We start from the raw sequence: 16935 nt of genomic DNA, 5'->3' as shown, positions 1-16935 counted from the left end.
TTTTACAGGTCTGTTAAGGTGTAATTATATCGGAAAGGTCTAGGGTCACATAACTACAGTAAAACATTTTCAGTACTTTTCAACATAATTTAACTAAACAGTCAAAGTTTATTTGAGACAGAAAAACGGCTATATTTAGATTTTTTATTATAAATGTGACATAAACGTCCATATTCTCAACGGTTTTCAGTAAAGTAACTGCACGCGGATAATCGATATGTTTTATAAACCTAACAAACAGTCGCGTCTCAGTTGAGCTCCTGTTATCAAGGAGCCGTGCAGCTGTCGCGCACATAGACATAATATATAGATATAGACGTATTATGTCTATGGTCGCGCAGATGACAAAACCAACTAACGGCTGACATAACGTTACTGTCGCAAAACCCAAGTGTCGTGAATACTGGCCGCCCACTGAAGATGGCGGCGGAGCTGCATCCGCGGAGCGGAAAGCTGATCGGCCTGTCCAACTCGAACCGAACCGCCCGGCGCAACCAGCCAGTCCAGGAGTTCAACCATGGCCTGGTGCTCAGCAAGGAGCCGCTGAGAGACCGGGATGTCTTCACCGTACGCATTGACAAGAAGGTAAACAACCGCGGGCCCGCTGTAGCTCCCTCTCTGTGAGAGCTGGCGGCACCAGCCGGGGTCTGTGTGTCTCTGCCCGCAATGAGGGGCTTCTTCTATCAGGCAGGTTCACACGGCTTGACAGCGACCGCAGTCTTCGTGACTGTCCAGGCGTCAGTATAACGCATTATTGAAGCCTTAGCTGGGCCACTGAGGCTGGAGAAACGTCGTCCAGCGTGTTGATAAGTTAAACGGATCACTTAGCTAGCGATAACCCTGTTCCTCGGTACCGTGAGTTAGCCGTGCTAATGAGCTGTTAGCAGGAGAAACAGAGGCTGGTCAGCGCTATCCTTCAGGCTTGGTGGCATGGTGAATTTGAGCTGCTGATACTGTTACTGCATGACATGAGCTCAGTGAAGCTGGAGGATGCCGCTCAGTTGGAGCTTTGTTTTTAGGGAGTCGGTGCTGCTCAGCCTCTCTCCTGGTGTGCCCTGATGGGTGGTAATACTGCAGTGCTACAGTCAGACTGGCCGATTCACAGGCTCTGTGATCCCCAACACACAGTATCACTACTGTATTTTGCCTCCGGTGTTTGGACTGAGTTGGACCTCTCAGCGAGTCTCCTTAATCATTCCCTCACAGCTCAGTTAAATTCAAAGCTTACCAACACCTGGCCAACTGTGACCAGCCCCCTTCATGCTGTTACCCATTAATTACTGGTGTCTGTAAACATGCACTCTCTCTGTCAAGTGGCTGAGAAGCTTGCTTTAATTCGACTTCTGCCATTATATTTTCGACTTGTACTAGGATTTATAAATTTAAAGAGTGGGAACCAAGCCAAGGATGAGTTTCTGACTCCGATGTCCAAACTGTTTCATCTGATTTAGTTATATTTTCAAGAAGGAATCTCCTTTTACAAACACTTGTTCCATTTTGTAGCTGTGGCTTTTTGCACCCGACCAGTAATATATTTAGGAAATATAGATCTCCTATTCTGAATACTAATGCCGTGAACATGCCATATAGTTGCTGTCACATGAAGCTAAATTAAACCATAAATTCCCCTAAATTGCCATAGCTGTACCCGTGTTTACATTTCGGCTGTTATCGGCGTAGAGAAGCTTGTCTGTTGTAATGGCTTCTGCCTCAGCCTACAGGACAACAACATCTCTGGAGCCTGTGCAATCGCCAACATGCACATCCTTTAAATGTCAGTTTGCTCAGCCAAGACCCACAGAGAGGTTGTTAAGAGAGCCTACAAGGTGGCTGCTGAGCATCACGTGTGCCAGAAAAGCGAAACATCTGGCTTAATAGCACACACTGACTGTACGTTAATGACTGTGCATCTCTTATGGCACTCTCTGTCTGATAGGGGCTCTCATAAACAGCCTTCAGCTCCATCACGGCCGTCTGAAAATCAATATTTTCCCATCATGGAATACCCACGAGTATATCCTTTATACTGACATCCACTGAGCTACAGAGGGAGTTTGGAAGAGGAACACAAGAGAAGACATTAGGGAATTTATCAGACATAACCTTTACCATCAGTCTGGTTTAGGGTTTCTGTACAAGCCTGGAAGAATTTGTCCGACAAAGAAGCGATCCAGTGGGCAGATTAAAGTGAAACATAACAGTATTACGTGTTTCTTTGTGTACTGTACTCATCATTTTGAAAAGTGGCTTCCAGATCATTTACAGTGTAGTATTCCTTTATGTTAGTTACGTTAGTTGCCCAAATTTCCTGAGTAATCGCAGTTTGTTTTTAAATTCTGCAAGTTTAGTTTCAGCCAGTGATGCGTTTTTCACACAGGTTTCCACCGTTTCTTAGGAGAGCGCTAACAAGCTGATTAAATGCTAAAGCTGCTCTTTGTCTCACACTTCTGGTCTTGAACTCTTAACTGAAGAAAAACAAACATGCTGTCCTTTACATTAAAGTTATAATGAACATATTTTATGATTTTATATTAGTCATGTAATTAACCTGAGAATAGTAAAAAAGTAACTGGTATTTCAACTTTAGAGGCAATGTCAGTTTTAGAATGAAGCTTTTGTGCTATTATTGACTTTTTTCATGTCGAACTTGTTACCTAACGGGTTGCTAAATTGGGCTATTTATAACGTGTTAAAATGATAGAAAACGGCTGTGAGAATGAGAAATACAGCTGTCTAGCTGTTGCTCTTTGTTTCCTTGCTTCTCGCTATACAGTCTTACAGGCTGCTCCTCATACGTTTCTTTTAGATTTAACATGCTATGAATATTTCATCCTTTTAAAAGCTGCCCAGTGATCGCCTTGGCATTGTACAGTTGTATCGTGTAGCTTTTGTGTGGATTGAGTGGAGAGACAGAGGCTGAGAGGCAGACACCTACAGCCTGCTGTTACAGAAACCAGGGAGTGGAGGACGGTGATGTCTGTCTCCTCCACACAGCGACCCGGTCAGGCTGAGCTACTACTAAATCTGTTAACCCAGATACCCGACCTGTCGTAGCACACTGACTCACATAGCTCCTGTCGGCGAGCCGAGGAGGAAGCTGGAGGAACAGGCGAAGGAGCGGAGGCAGAGAGTGTTTGGAAAATACGCAGAAAAACATCTCAGGAGCTGCTGGTAGGGTTTCAACACCAGCAGATGGGAGAACATATTTTTACCAGCTTTGACCTCTGTGGTGCACCAAAGAGAAAACTGAAAGGGAGAGTTGTTAAAGACAGAGCACAGAGCTCAGAGTATTTAGCTTTCTGATGGATGTCTTTCTCTTTGAGCAGCAGGTGGGGTGCAGTGAGCCACAAGATCACCTCTAAGTGGGAAGACACGGGCTTGTAGCCTTGTGTCGGGCTTGTAGCCTTTTTTTTTTTTTTCCCACAGTCATGGAGCCTAAACAATAATGAAAAAATAGAAGTTCCCTCCAGAAATCAATAAAGTATGGAATGGATATCAGGCTGCTTGTTTAGTGATACGAGTCCAAAGTCATGCAAAGGCAGAAGGCGTTTTGTTGTGAAACAGCGCAGTGACAGAGGAATTTCTGGTTGATGTGCATGTTAGCTCGTATATTTGCTTTGTGTGAGCTGGTTTAATCATCACATACATGGAGCAATGAATAGATGGGCTATCTTAGTCACAACACGGTGGAAAGAAGAAAATATTTTATCAGGCGGTTACTACCAGCACCATCTGACACCTGAAAAAGCTAAAGAATTATATAACACCTCACTTCTAGTTGAGCAAAAAGTGAATTACCAACATGTTTGGTACGTTGCTTGGAGTGAACAGAAACCCCAACTTACCTGGTGTGAACAGAGCATCGACTAACGTGAAAACACATAAATAAGATGCTACAACACATTATAAAGGCAATCTTTAAGGAGCTAATACTGCTCAGCCAGCCTCTCTGGAGAACACTGTGTGTGTGTGTGTGTGTGTAAATGGGAAATATAAAATATCTGCACACTTATTTAAAGCTCCAAAAACGTTAATAAGCTGAAATATTTTAGACCTACAGCTCCTCATAAAGCTCCCTCTGCCAAATGATTTGGTTTGTGAAGGCAAGCGATTGATCACCTTCTTGTGATGCCTTGGTCAGCTTACGTTTGCTGTGTTATCCTTCATTAATGTTGTAGATTGTTGCAGATGTTTATTTAGATTACATTATTTCAACAGCTGGTTTGAACGCCTCTCTGTCTTAGCTGAATATAAAGCAGGATTTGTCCCTTTATGCATCAGCATCCAGATTCAGATGAACTTATTTCATGTATTTCCCATCAGATTTTGGAGGTTGGATGCTGGTGTTACAAAAAAGTATTTGACTGTGGTTCTCTTGCTTTTGTCTTAAAGGAGCATAACAACTGATAATCTGTGTGTGTGTGTGTGTGTGTGTGTGTGTGTGTGTGTGTGTGTGTGTGTGTGTGTGTGTGTGTGTGTGTGTGTGTGTGTGTGTGTGTGTGTGTGTGTGTGTGTGTGTGTGTGTGTGTGCACGCCCCTTTTATTTAACGGAGAGTAATTCATGGCATTGCGAGACATGATGTCTGCCACTACAGTAGCTGTGTTATTGTCAACTGATTTCATAAAATAAACTTCCCGTATTTTGCTGTTCACATTGTCCTGCTTTGTTTTCAAAGGAGTGTTACCTGATCAGACAGAGTGCCTAAAAATAACTGAGCAGATTATAGAAAAAGACACTTTGCTTTGCCGCTTCCACACAAGAATACAGTTTCTGTCTGTTGGTGTGGTTGTCAGCATCTTTAGATTGAATTTGATCGTTACAGAATACATTTTAAACCCTCAAAAGGTTAATTTGGTTATTTTGGGGGCAACCGCTTCACCTTTACCCTTATTTTTTTTTTTAGTTAGCTAAAACGATGCTTGTTTCCCACTCTCCCTCTCAGGTGAACTCTTGGAGCGGTTCCATTGAAATTGGCGTGACGGCTCTGGACCCCTCTGCGCTGGACTTCCCCAGCAGTGCCACAGGCCTTAAGGGTGGCTCCTGGATCGTGTCGGGCTGCTCGGTGCTACGCGACGGCCGCTCCGTCCTGGAGGAGTATGGTCGTGACCTCGACCAGCTAGCCGAGGGAGACCGCGTGGGCATTCAGCGCAACTCCCGTGGGGAGCTCCATCTCTGGGTGAACGGGCAGGACTGTGGTGCAGCCGCCAGCGGCTTGCCGCCCAAGCTCTGGGCCGTGGTGGATCTGTACGGCAAGTGCACACAAGTGACGGTGGTAAGCTGCGAGCCGCCGCCACCCTCTGCTGAGAGGGAGAGAGAGAGAGAGACAATAGAGCGGGACGAGGAGGAGGAGGAGGAGGAGGAGGAGGAAGAAGAGGTGGTAGTACGTGGGGATCGGGAGGATGTAGGGATTGCAGCTCTGATGAATGTGGCAGCAATGAATGGAATGATGAATGGAGACGAAGGTAAGGGTCCTTTTTAGACTAACAGTGTGGTTCTCATTTCTATCTTTTATCTGTTTCGATCTGTTGTCTTTATTCCCGACACTCTTCCTTTGCCAGTGCCTGAGCTTAGCTGCAGTCACAGCAGACCAGACAAGTTCCCCAACAACCTGGAGCCTGACACTGGTAAGAAGGACCTCCTCCAATCAGACTTTGTTTTGCAGCATGACCAACGCCGACACATCTTTCTCTTCCCGTCTCTCCTCAGTTCTGACAGAGCACCAACTCTTCGACGTGTTCAACAATGCAATAGTATCCTTTTATCGCTCTGAAGATGAGGGCGGAGGGGAAGATGGTGGAGGCGGAGGCGGAGGAATAGGCAGCGAAGGGGGAGGAGGAAACACGGGAACTGACTCCTCCTCCAGAAATGACCGAGGGAGCAGCAGCAGCAGTGGAGGAGGAGGCGCAGCAAACAGTGACAGCGGCATCGGGACAACGGGAGGAGGAGGTGGCGTCGGGGGAGATGGAGGAAATTCTAACCACAGCCCTGCTGGTAATGGAGGGGTGGGGCTTGGAGCAGTGACAGGTGGGATGACCACCAACGACGCACTGCTGTTCCACGAGAAGTGCGGCACACTGATCAAACTGAGCAACAACAACAAGACGGCGGAGCGGAGGAGACCGCTGGACGAGTTCAACAACGGCGTGGTGATGACCAACCGGCCGCTCCGACACAACGAAATGTTTGAGGTGTTTGCAGTCACGCGACTCAGCGCTTTGACGGTTTTTTTTCATACACGACTGCTGATTTTTGACACTAAAATCATCTTTGTTATCAGATCCGCATCGATAAGCTGGTGGACAAGTGGTCAGGCTCAATCGAGATCGGCGTTACCACACACAACCCCAACAACCTGGACTATCCCGCAACTATGACCAATCTGCGCTCAGGTACTGCACACGTAACCACACAGACGATCAGCACTGGACAGAGGTCATTGTGAAGTGACGTTCGTTTGGCTTCCTTATCAGGTACAATCATGATGAGTGGCTGTGGGATATTAACCAACGGGAAAGGAACCCGCAGGGAATACTGTGAATTCAGCCTGGATGAGCTTCAGGTTTGTAACCAGCTCAAACAGAAACATGGATTTATGTTTTGGGCTGTTTTATTCTTTAATTCTTTACATTCTTTGTCTTCTGATTTTAGGAGGGCGATCACATAGGGTTAATGCGCAAAGCCAGCGGTGCGCTCCATTTCTACATCAATGGCATTGATCAAGGTGAGTCGCATCAAGAGCCGTCATGATGCTGCTCTGATGCTGTCACGGTGGCGTTTAACAGCTGATTGAGAAGCAACCAACACATCAGCACGTAGAGAGAAAGCATCGTGCGTTGCATGCAGAGCATATGTGACTGAGCACCTTACTTCTTCTCCCAGGTGTCGCAGCAGCACAGACCCCCGGCGTGGTCTACGGAGTCGTGGACCTCTACGGCATGGCCGTCAAAGTCACCATAGTCCACAACCACAACCACAGCGACCGCCTGAGACGCAACAACGCCATCATGAGGGCCCTGTCGCCCGATGTCGGCCGACCCCGGCCATCTCTCTCTGTCACTCCAGACGCAGAGGGGCAAGACCGCCTGCTCTTTCACCCCAACTGTGGCCAGAAGGCCGCCATCATCTGTGACGGCAGGACGGCGCTGCGGCCGCAGTGAGTCCACCTCCTTCCTGTTGGCTTACATTAACACAGTCTCAGTCTTACATTCATTACAGATATTAACTAAGTATGTTGTCACATTGAGTGATGAACAATCTTGTAGCTATCTAAAGGTGCAAGCAAAGGTATTAAGAGAAGATTGGTAATGTTAATCAGGACAGAAGTTTACGACGTTTGATATGTAGAATTGTTCCACTATTTTACAAACAGTGGTTTGAGTTATCTTTGTGTTTTTTTTTTGTTTTTTTTACAGTGCCACTGATGACTTCAACCACGGTGTGGTCCTGAGCAGCCGGCCGCTCCGCTCCAACGAGGTGTTCCAGGTCCGTATCGACAAGATGGTCGACAAGTGGGCGGGCTCTATTGAAATTGGTGTCACAACGCACAACCCAGCCTACCTGCAGCTGCCGTCCACCATGACAAACTTACGCTCAGGTGAAAAACCTTAAAACATGTTTGTTCACTGGGTATTCGCACTTTGGAGATGCCTGATCAGTATTTGGGATGTTTTCCAGGGACGTGGATGATGACTGGGAACGGCGTGATGCACAATGGGACAACAATACTGGACGAGTATGGACACAACCTGGATCGACTCAAAGTAAGTGTATGTTTGTTTTGTTTTTTTTTGGTTTGCTTTCAGTAATGTTTGCCATCACGCACTTCTTTTAACATTTTCTCAACCCCTGTCCTCCACCTGCAGGCAGGTGACACAGTTGGAGTCGTGCGGAAAGAAGATGGCAGCCTCCATTTCTTTGTGAACGGTGTAGCGCAGGGCCCCGCAGCCTGGAATGTCCCCCCCAGCGTCTACGCCGTGGTCGACCTCTATGGCCAAGCTGCCCAGGCCACCATCATGGACGATATGGGTGAGAGTCGGAGGAGGAGAAGTTGTCGGGTAACATAGCAGAGATTCCTCTTCAGAGAAAAATCTGAACGCAGTGTTCTTGTCCCTCTCGTAGTGGACCTCCCCCCTCTTCCGGAGGACAGCTCAGAGGGCCCCACAGCCATGTCCCCTGGGAGTCCCTGCTCAGTAGCAGGCTCCACCACAACGAACGACCTGCGTTTTCACCAGCTGCACGGCACCAACGCGGTCATCACTAACGGGGGGCGCACCGCCCTGCGGCAGAACTGCCGCAGCGAGTTCAACGACGCCATTGTCATTTCCAACAGGTGAATCATGTGATCCTTCAGTTACTCGACGTGATTATCCTACCGTGGATGATAAAACACAATAACTGCCACATTAACTGTGGTTAGAAACTATTGAGAAAAGTTTGGCCTTATAATGTAAGAACATTGAAGTGGCTCGAACTTGATGCATTATTCCCTCATGGCTTTAATTTTAGTATTTTTTCCATTATATAGAATCCCTTTCCATCAGAAAAACAAACAAAATTAGACATCTGAGGTTGGTACCCCTGGTTAAGTTGACATGGAAGGACTCAATCGATAGTTTCCTTTTGCAAAGCGTCACTCAGACACACAGCATGCCTCCTCACTGGTTCAGCCATCTGTGGTTCAGTTACTTGTAAAAGGTGAGAGGAGCTTTGGCCGCCATCCAGATGAGTCAAACCACATCTGTAGAACAGAATGACAACATCCACTCAGCAGAGCAAAGTATTTAAATCAGGAGACACAAACGCATGATTATTGGTTAGATAAGGTGTTGCCAGGTTAATAATCCAACAGATCCAGAGGTTGTGATTAAATACTTAAACACTGAGAATCAGTTGTTCCTCTTTGAACTTGTCGCTTCCACGTTGTAGGTGCCTTCGGGATGGAGAGCTGTTTGAAATTGTTATTCAGAAGATGGTGGACCGCTGGTCAGGTTCAATAGAAGCAGGTGGGATGTTTGTCTTGTGTCCTCTTGGAAACCAGCTGCTCGTGTTTTCATAACTCTTGAGTCTGATACGCTCCTTTACATTTGTCTGCTCAGCAGCATTTTAGATTTCACATAAAGTGCATGTGCTATCACCACTCTCCTCCCCTTCCTGTGTGTTTAGGAGTGACAGCCATCAGGCCAGAGGAGCTTGAGTTTCCAAACACTATGACTGATATTGACTATGACACTTGGATGCTAAGGTATTGAAGCCTCAGAAGATGTTTTACCAAATACTCTGCAGGTTGAGCTCTTAAAACGCAGTGTGAGCCACAAAACAAAACACCCCAAATCCTCTAAACTCAGTGCAGATCTAAACTGTTGTTTTCTCCTTTTGACAAGGTTAGGCAAAAAAATAATAATAATAATAATAATTTATAGACATAACGGATTCATACAAATTTGAATTGTTGGAAACTTTTGTCTAAATGTGGATCAAATCCTGAATTTGAACATCTTATTTTTCATCTTTGTCATCTTTTTGTAGTGGAACAGCCATCATGCAGGACGGCAACACGATGCGCAACAATTACGGTTGTGATCTGGACTCCCTGACTACGGCATCGCGGATCGGCATGATGCGCTCAGCCAGCGGCGACCTCCACTATTACATAAACGGCGTGGATCAAGGTGTCGCCTGCACCGGTCTGCCACCAGGTAGAGAATAGTCCGGGGTCCATAGTGGTCTGCAGCAAGAAAAACTTAACATGGAGTGTGTGGTCAGTTTGGCTGATTAACTGGCGCGCGTCTGTCTCTTTCAGAGGTGTACGCTGTGATCGACCTGTATGGTCAGTGCGTCCAGGTGTCCATCACCAGCTCCTCAGGTCCACTGGACAACAGCCTCTGTACCAGCAACATCACCGAAAAGAGCTTCCCCATCCACTCGCCAGGTACACATCAGAGTCCTCCCACAGGATTCATGATGGAACGCACAGTTTATTTTTCACGATTTAAAATCTGTAGCTTTACGTAACTCTGAACTGCAAACTATGAATATGTAGAAAACACAAAGAGCGGTTGTTTTCAGAGCTTAATCGTCCATCTCTTCTGTGGTTAGTAGCAGGCGTTGCCCATCGGCTCCACGGTAAACACGGTAAGAACGTGGTGCTGCTTGGCGAGGGCTGCCAGGCTGTCCGAGTCGGCGGCTACGCTCACGGCATCGTGTTCAGCGCGAAGGAACTCAAAGCTGACGAGTTGTTCGAGGTACAACAAAAATTAACAGTAACACACATCAACATTGGTGTGAAGTCTCTTCAGTATAATAGGATTGTTTATGTTCTCCCAGTTATCTTGTTTTCTTTCCTGATTTTCCTCTCTGGTGTCTCTCTGCAGGTGAGAATTGACGAAGTGGATGAGCAGTGGTGCGGTTCGTTGCATATCGGTCTGACAACGCTGGCACCTCCGGAGCTGCCGTCCTGCCCGCTGTCAGGTCTCTCCCCCACCTTACCACAGCTTCGCACCAAGGTCACATGGCTGCTTTGTGGCTCGGAGGTTCGTCGTAACGGCGTCCTGCAGCGCCAGAACTATTGCAGTTCACTGGACCGGCTGACGGTGAGCCACGCCCCTGTTCTGTTAGGCGTGACATGAACTTGTCACCGGCTGAAAACCTGCAGCTCTTGCATCTCCTCGGGGAAACCAGTTTAATGTGCAGTAGATGCAGTAGAAGGGAGATTACAGGTGCGATTGAACCATCCGCCAGAACGTAAATAATCGCCTTAATTTGAACATATTTGGAGCGAGCCTTAAACATGAAGTCACTTTCTCTACATATTTCACCTGTAGAATAAAGGATAAATAGATGGATAAATAGCGTATAACCTGGTTCCATTCGTTTCTGAATGACAGTAAGTGTTTGTCTTTCTGGTCTTTACGTTCTTTTGTAAGAAAGACTTTCTGGATCTGTTGGTCAGTCAGTCATACAAAAGCTCTACACCTTTTTAGATGTGTTTTCTGGTGTTTTCCCAGCCAAACAGTCCACTTTATCGCCTTTTTAGAGACCAAGCTAAAACTGAAACTTTAAGAATGTAAACCAATCCCAGCAGACCCCCAAAATAAATCACGGGCGAATAAAATGGCCTCTTTTTAAAGCAGATTGTGATCGCTTTCATTGAAACTGTGCAAAGGAGCCACAGTCTGTGGGAAACCGAGTGTTTTGACTGAGAGACTGAGAATTGCTTTGAAATGCATTGCACCCGATTTCACTTACAACTCAGTGATTTAGTGACGTATGCAGGGTAAATTTAGTTATTTCAACACAGATTGTCTCTTGCAAAGAAGTTTACGATCAACTGTTTATCTCCAGCTTCATTTTATTAGTTTACTGTATATATTTGTTAGAACAACTTTAATCAAGCTACTTATTCAAAGTATCCGGTTGAGGTAGTTTATATCATCAGGTCACTACACTTAATCGAGTCACTTTTTGAAATAGCTGTAATGAAATAATGTTTTTGCTACCTGAACACGGTGCAGATGATCTGAAACAGAGGAGATTGAGCCTGAGTGTGTGTTTCCAGGTTGGGAACCGTGTGGGTGTGAAGAGGTGCAACGACGACACTATGCACATCTTCATTGATGGAGAGGACATGGGACCGGCTGCCACTGCAGTGGCCAAGGTGCACACTCTTTCACACACTCGACACAATACAAAACGCAACAAAAAAGCCCTATGACCCCACTCAACACTGCCTTCTTCTCCCTCCTGGCAGAATGTTTACGCAGTTTTGGACCTGTATGGGCGGATGACGGCGGTTTCCATCGTCAGCTCCTCACTGATGGAGGACACGGAGAGCATCAAGGCGCCTTCACTCTCCTCCGACAGCTGCAGCGAAGGGGAGGAGGACAGCACCCCGGTCAGAGAGGTAGGAGGATGAAAAGAGACGATGCAGAGCCTTTTCATTTGGTAGAAATCCATTTTTTGAGAGAAACGTGTCTCGTCTTGTTGCATCCAGGTTGAGAGCGAGCCGTGTCCTCTGGTGCCCACAGTTGTGGCTTTCCTAGAAAACCATGGCAAAAACATCCAACTGTCCAATCAGAATCTGACAGCAGCCAGGGTATCGAGCTACAACCAGGGCCTGCTGGTCACCGCCCAGCCGCTGGCTCGTCAGCAGCTGTTCCAGGTAACTGCACCGCATGTGTCGTCTTCTTTTCATTTTGGGCTACAACTCACATTATTGTCTCTACAACGTATTTGTAAGAATTAATCAGCAACCTTTTCTTTTTTCCACTAGTTTCAGATCGACCGCCTAAACCCGTCGTGGACGTCGTCGTTGTCGTTAGGGGTGATAGGCCACTCCCCCGACCGGCTCAACTTCCCCTCGACAGCGTGCTGTCTGAAACGCTCCGCCTGGCTTCTGCAGCGAGACTCCGTCTTCCACAATTCATTAAAGGTACACACTCAAGCACACACAGATCTGTCGACCACGTTGGAGGCTTATCGATTTTTGTCTTACACGACAGACAAACTGTCCTCTCACTGACAAACACCTCATTGAGCGATTGATCGCCCTCCGTTCCCTAAGTCTTCCTCCTTTGATACCATCTTTCTTTTCCTTCTTTTCCCTCTCACTTTCAGATATGTGAGAACTATGGTCCCAACCTCGACACTTGCCCAGAGGGTACAGTGTTGGGTCTGCTGGTGGATGCCAACAGTTGTCTTCACCTCTATGTCAACGGAATGGACCAGGGCGTAGCAGCACAGGACATCCCTTCACCCTGCTACCTATTCATTGATCTATACGGCCAGTGTGAACAAGTCAGTACAGAACTTAACATGGTTCAAAAGGCAAATTTGACCTTAAAACTTGATTTAAACTAGTCAGTGGACCATATATGTCTAGATCTAATTTGGATTTAAAAGAATTTAGGTTTTATATCACTTTGAATTCACATGCAAGATAACTTTGCAATAATAAATGTTACTGTGGCAGGTTACCATAGTGACAAACAATGTGCCAGCTGTGGGTGCAGAGAGCGGTGAGACCCGCTGTCAGGGCGACATGGAAAAGGCCGACATGGTCGATGGTACGAAACAACTCCTCTGTGTTTTTTTTATTAAATTTACCTTTACTTTCCTGCAGCCTTCAGAGCTTTGAGTTTCTGTTTGTACACGCAGGAATTAAAGAGAGTGTGTGCTGGACACCCCCTCCAGAGGTCAACCCCAACAAGACCTGCGAGTACCAGGCACTGTGCTCCCGCTTCAAGGACCTGCTCACCTTACCAGGTGGGTCCTCTTGTTTCTGTCAGAGTATCTGCTTGTAAGCTACGATCCTCGTTTAATGTGAGAAGTCACACGTCTTGTGCTCTCTTGTTCGTTAAGATGGTTACTTCAACGAAGATGCAAAGTACAATCTGTGCTACTGTGAGTCCTGCCACAAGCTCCGGGGTGACGAGGCCTATTATAAAAGAGGAGAGCCGCCCCGGGACTACGCCCTCCCATTTGGGTGGTGCCGCTTTGCCCTCAGGTGAGAGGACGGCCTATTCAACACTCCGAGGTGTTGAATAGAAACTGTCAACAGCCAAAGTGATGCGTTTTCACTCCGTAACCTGAGAGAGTTTCTTTGCGTTGCTTTAATTTCACTCTGCTCCTGTAGAAATAACAAATGCAGAGAATAGGGAGGCAGGTTTTATATCCTTTGTGTGTTCTTCAAAAGTTGAAGCACGCATCGGTGTATCAAGTATCTATACATGTATTTGCCACTATAGAAAGTTAAAGGGGAAGGAGCCCAGAAAGTTACATAAGAGGGGCAACAAAAAGGAAAACATCTTCTTTTTAAAATGATCTGCTGATAATGTCAGTTTGGCAGCCAGGAAATGACCGATAACAGGCCAGATCTTTCTGTTCCATGTGTTGGTCATTGTTGGAATAGTTTTAAAAAGCTATATAGTTGTCAGATAATGGCCGATGGTAGAGCAAAACGAATTATTTTTTTCCCAAAAAAGCCAAAAATAACCTTGTGATTGACAAGCTGCCACCCAGTGGGCTGCACTGTTACCATGGTTCTCCATCAGATCCACCATTCGAAATAAAGGCTTCATCCGTCTGTGTTGTATAATTAAAGCAACCACTAGTCATTACTACTGAGCATACTGGCTCAAACAGAAACCTGAAAGCTTCAGGTTACAATATTCTTGTGCTGGGCATTTAGATTCTTTGTAATCATATGCAGATATCGGCTGCCATTAACATCTGTTTGAACTCCTTTGCTACATGTGCATCTATAATTTTACACTTCCTGTTTGTGCAGGATCAAGTCCCACTGTGAGGTTTCTAATGCACTAAAGAAGTGGCACATTGCGTACCACGGCACCAGCGTAGGAGCCCTGCGACGCACACTGGACCACAGCCAGCTGCTGCCTGGTAGAACAATCTCTCACCTTTTCCCTTCTTCTTCATTCAGCAGTGTTCTAACATAGATTGTTGTTCTTCGACTTGTCACTGCTCTCAGTCCAATCCACTAGACTGCAACCCATCTTTTTTTTGTTGCAGGGATGTCGTCCATCTTCTCTGTGTCTCCGGTGAAGGCGGAGGGGCCTAACGGCTACAGTGAGCCAGAGGAGAACAGCGCCCCCGGCAGGGAGGTTCCAAGAGTGCGGCTTTCACCCACCATGCGCTACTCGGGCTTGGAGATTTTTGCTCCCAAAGTGCAGTAAGTCCATTCATGATCAAATGCATGAAAATACCCTGATGTCTGGAAGAGGCATTTACTTACAGTTCTGTGTCTCCTCGTGCAGATTTCAGGACCCCCGTTCTCACCGCTGTCACCAGGCTCAGGTGGGATTCCAGGTGTGTGTGCGTCCGGGCTCTTACAAGGTGGGACCTCAGACGCTTGGCCAAACCGAGCCCCTGGACCCTCGCTTCAGCAACTCGGAGGTCGAGTGGATAACTAAAGAGCAGGGTGGCACGCTCCTCTACGGACTACTCATTCGGGTCGAGTGAACGAAGCAACGCACGTGGCATCAGGGTGGAATTAAGGAGGGCCCATGAAGCACTCCTCGTACTTTAAACTGACTACCAAATCCAACCCCTGCCTTGAACAAGAGACTCCTCTGGAATCCAGCTGATCCTACTGTGGATTGATGACAATTTAGCATTTTTGGAATTTTTTTTTGGTTGTTTGCTCTTGGACTCTTAATGGCCGGGGGCTACGGCGGTTTCAAAAAACAGACACTGCCTGCACTTTATGTTTTGGACACTCGTGGGCGATTTTTAAACTTCTCATCGACACAACACGTTTGTTCATTCGCTGAAGTTTCTTTTTTTCCCCCCTTTCAAATGATTTCATTCATCCTCAAACGGCTTCTCTTTCTTTTCGGCACTTACTTTGGCACTCGCCACCTCAGCTCTGGTCAGTGTTCTTATTTTGGGAGAAGCCTTTCTTGCCGACGTGCACGTTAACAAAACGTCACCTAAAATGACTGAAATGTGGGCTTTAGAATTTTTTTTTTTTAAAAGATAGAAAGAGGGACAGTGTTTAAACAATAATGTAAAAAAAAATATATATATATATATACAGACACTTGAATCCCAAGAATGAACCCAAGACTGTCATGTGATTGTGACTTATTTAGGGGGGAGATTTTAAAAACTGGAGGGAAAAAGATGTTTACACATGCACCGATGTTGCTGTCCATGTCTCCATATTAGCAGTCTGGCTTTGTTCGCTTGTTATGTTTAGTTCCAGCTTCACTAGACTCCTAAAAACGGACCCACTCACAAGCTTTAAACTGAGGGAAAAACTGGAGTGAAAAATTAACATCTAAAAAAAAAAAAAAAAAAAAAAAGCTTCTGTATATTTTGGGAATTTAAAATAGTGCCAGATGATAAATTTAGCTCCAGCCTTACAACTTGTGTATCACAAGTTAAAAGGATATGTCACAAAATGCTTCATAATGAAAAGCATAACTAGTATTTGGCTAAGTTCACATATTTATGAGCCTATTATAAGTTCTGCGGATAATGAAATGTACCATTCACATTAAATATGAAGCTACAGCTAAGCTAGCTGGACCCGTTCCTGTTCTCTCAGATGACTCCCACAGAAAAGTTAGAAGAAACTCCAAACAAACTCTGAAAAGCCACACAAAAGGGATGCCTAGACCTTTTTTTTTTAGCCGTTTCAAAACATTAATTTATACAATTACTAGAAGAAAATATTAAATTCAGTGTTAAGTAATCGTTTACACTAGCCGGCTCTCTGTTTCTATGGGAACCATCTTGAGAGGTCTCGTGCAAGACTCTCCTCAACAATCAACGATGCTAGCAGCCGGCTAGCTTAGCAAAAAGGCTAGAAACAGTTTGACAGTGACAAAATATATTTGTTGCTGTCTTTGGGCTTGAAAGTAAACCACTTCGTTTGTTTAAAGCACGAACAAAGTGACTTGTAAAATTAGTTGACGAGTAACTGAACTAGTTATTGGATCGCTTGCTGCGCAGTTGGTGGTGGTGCTGGTTGCCGGGCAACTGGGAATAGTTTGAGCCAAGAAGTAGTCCACGCAAAAAACCCGACCGTTTAGTCCTCTTTACTCTTTGGCTTTCTGTCCAAAATAAACTACCAGTATCTAAAATGCTATATGTTAGTAGATGGGTTTAGTCTGTCTTTTAAATACTTAAGCTTTATGTTGGCATACAGAACTGTGCAAACATGCCAATCTGAACGTCTGAAGCACAGAAGTGTATTATCGTTTTCCGTAATCGTTTACACTTACATCCGCACACCTCCACCCTGATCCATCATGTCTGACACTGTTTACCCCGGTCGGCAGGACCTCTGCAGCCCATAATGAGGACCTACAGGATCAGCAGTGAGTTGTTTGCATCCCACTACGCTGGTGTTTACATGTGAATGTCAATAACTAGGGCTCTGTAGATCTTTTACTCCATAATTGATTGACACG

General features: G+C 45.8%; 1 protein-coding gene across 4 annotated transcripts; it reads left to right on the top strand.

Moving 5' to 3' along the window:
• Positions 1–415: 415 nt before the first annotated feature.
• neurl4 (neuralized E3 ubiquitin protein ligase 4) lies at positions 416–15663 on the top strand. 4 transcript variants are annotated; one of them, XM_075451602.1, is made up of 29 exons: positions 416–585; positions 4944–5463; positions 5560–5625; positions 5708–6189; positions 6279–6390; positions 6472–6560; positions 6650–6722; positions 6881–7154; positions 7414–7595; positions 7676–7761; positions 7864–8026; positions 8120–8330; positions 8927–9003; positions 9164–9242; positions 9527–9696; positions 9801–9929; positions 10097–10242; positions 10372–10590; positions 11556–11654; positions 11748–11900; positions 11991–12158; positions 12270–12428; positions 12614–12793; positions 12969–13062; positions 13154–13261; positions 13358–13502; positions 14286–14398; positions 14528–14687; positions 14773–15663. In XM_075451602.1, exons 1-29 carry the CDS (start codon positions 421–423, stop codon positions 14975–14977), a joined length of 4827 nt encoding a protein of 1608 aa, XP_075307717.1. In that variant the 5' UTR covers positions 416–420; the 3' UTR covers positions 14978–15663. The 4 variants fall into 4 exon arrangements, with proteins under 4 accessions (XP_075307717.1, XP_075307716.1, XP_075307715.1 ...); XM_075451601.1 differs by having other exon boundaries at positions 7676–7767; positions 10100–10242; XM_075451600.1 differs by having other exon boundaries at positions 7676–7767.
• The last annotated feature ends 1272 nt before the right edge of the window (positions 15664–16935 follow it).

This window comes from Odontesthes bonariensis, chromosome 19, assembly GCF_027942865.1.
Source record: "Odontesthes bonariensis isolate fOdoBon6 chromosome 19, fOdoBon6.hap1, whole genome shotgun sequence".
In the NCBI taxonomy this organism is placed as follows: Eukaryota; Metazoa; Chordata; class Actinopteri; order Atheriniformes; family Atherinopsidae; genus Odontesthes; species Odontesthes bonariensis.
Note: the sequence above shows the minus strand (reverse complement) of the source record. Positions and strands in the feature narration are given on the sequence as shown.

Excerpts from the sequence above, each read along its gene's own strand:
- neurl4 (XM_075451600.1), top strand. The coding sequence starts at position 421 with ATGGCGGCGGAGCTGCATCCGCGGAGCGGAAAGCTGATCGGCCTGTCC. Across the intron at positions 6,391-6,471 it reads TATGACCAATCTGCGCTCAG|GTACAATCATGATGAGTGGC; the intron begins GTACTGCACACG and ends CTTCCTTATCAG. Across the intron at positions 12,794-12,968 it reads TATACGGCCAGTGTGAACAA|GTTACCATAGTGACAAACAA; the intron begins GTCAGTACAGAA and ends TTACTGTGGCAG.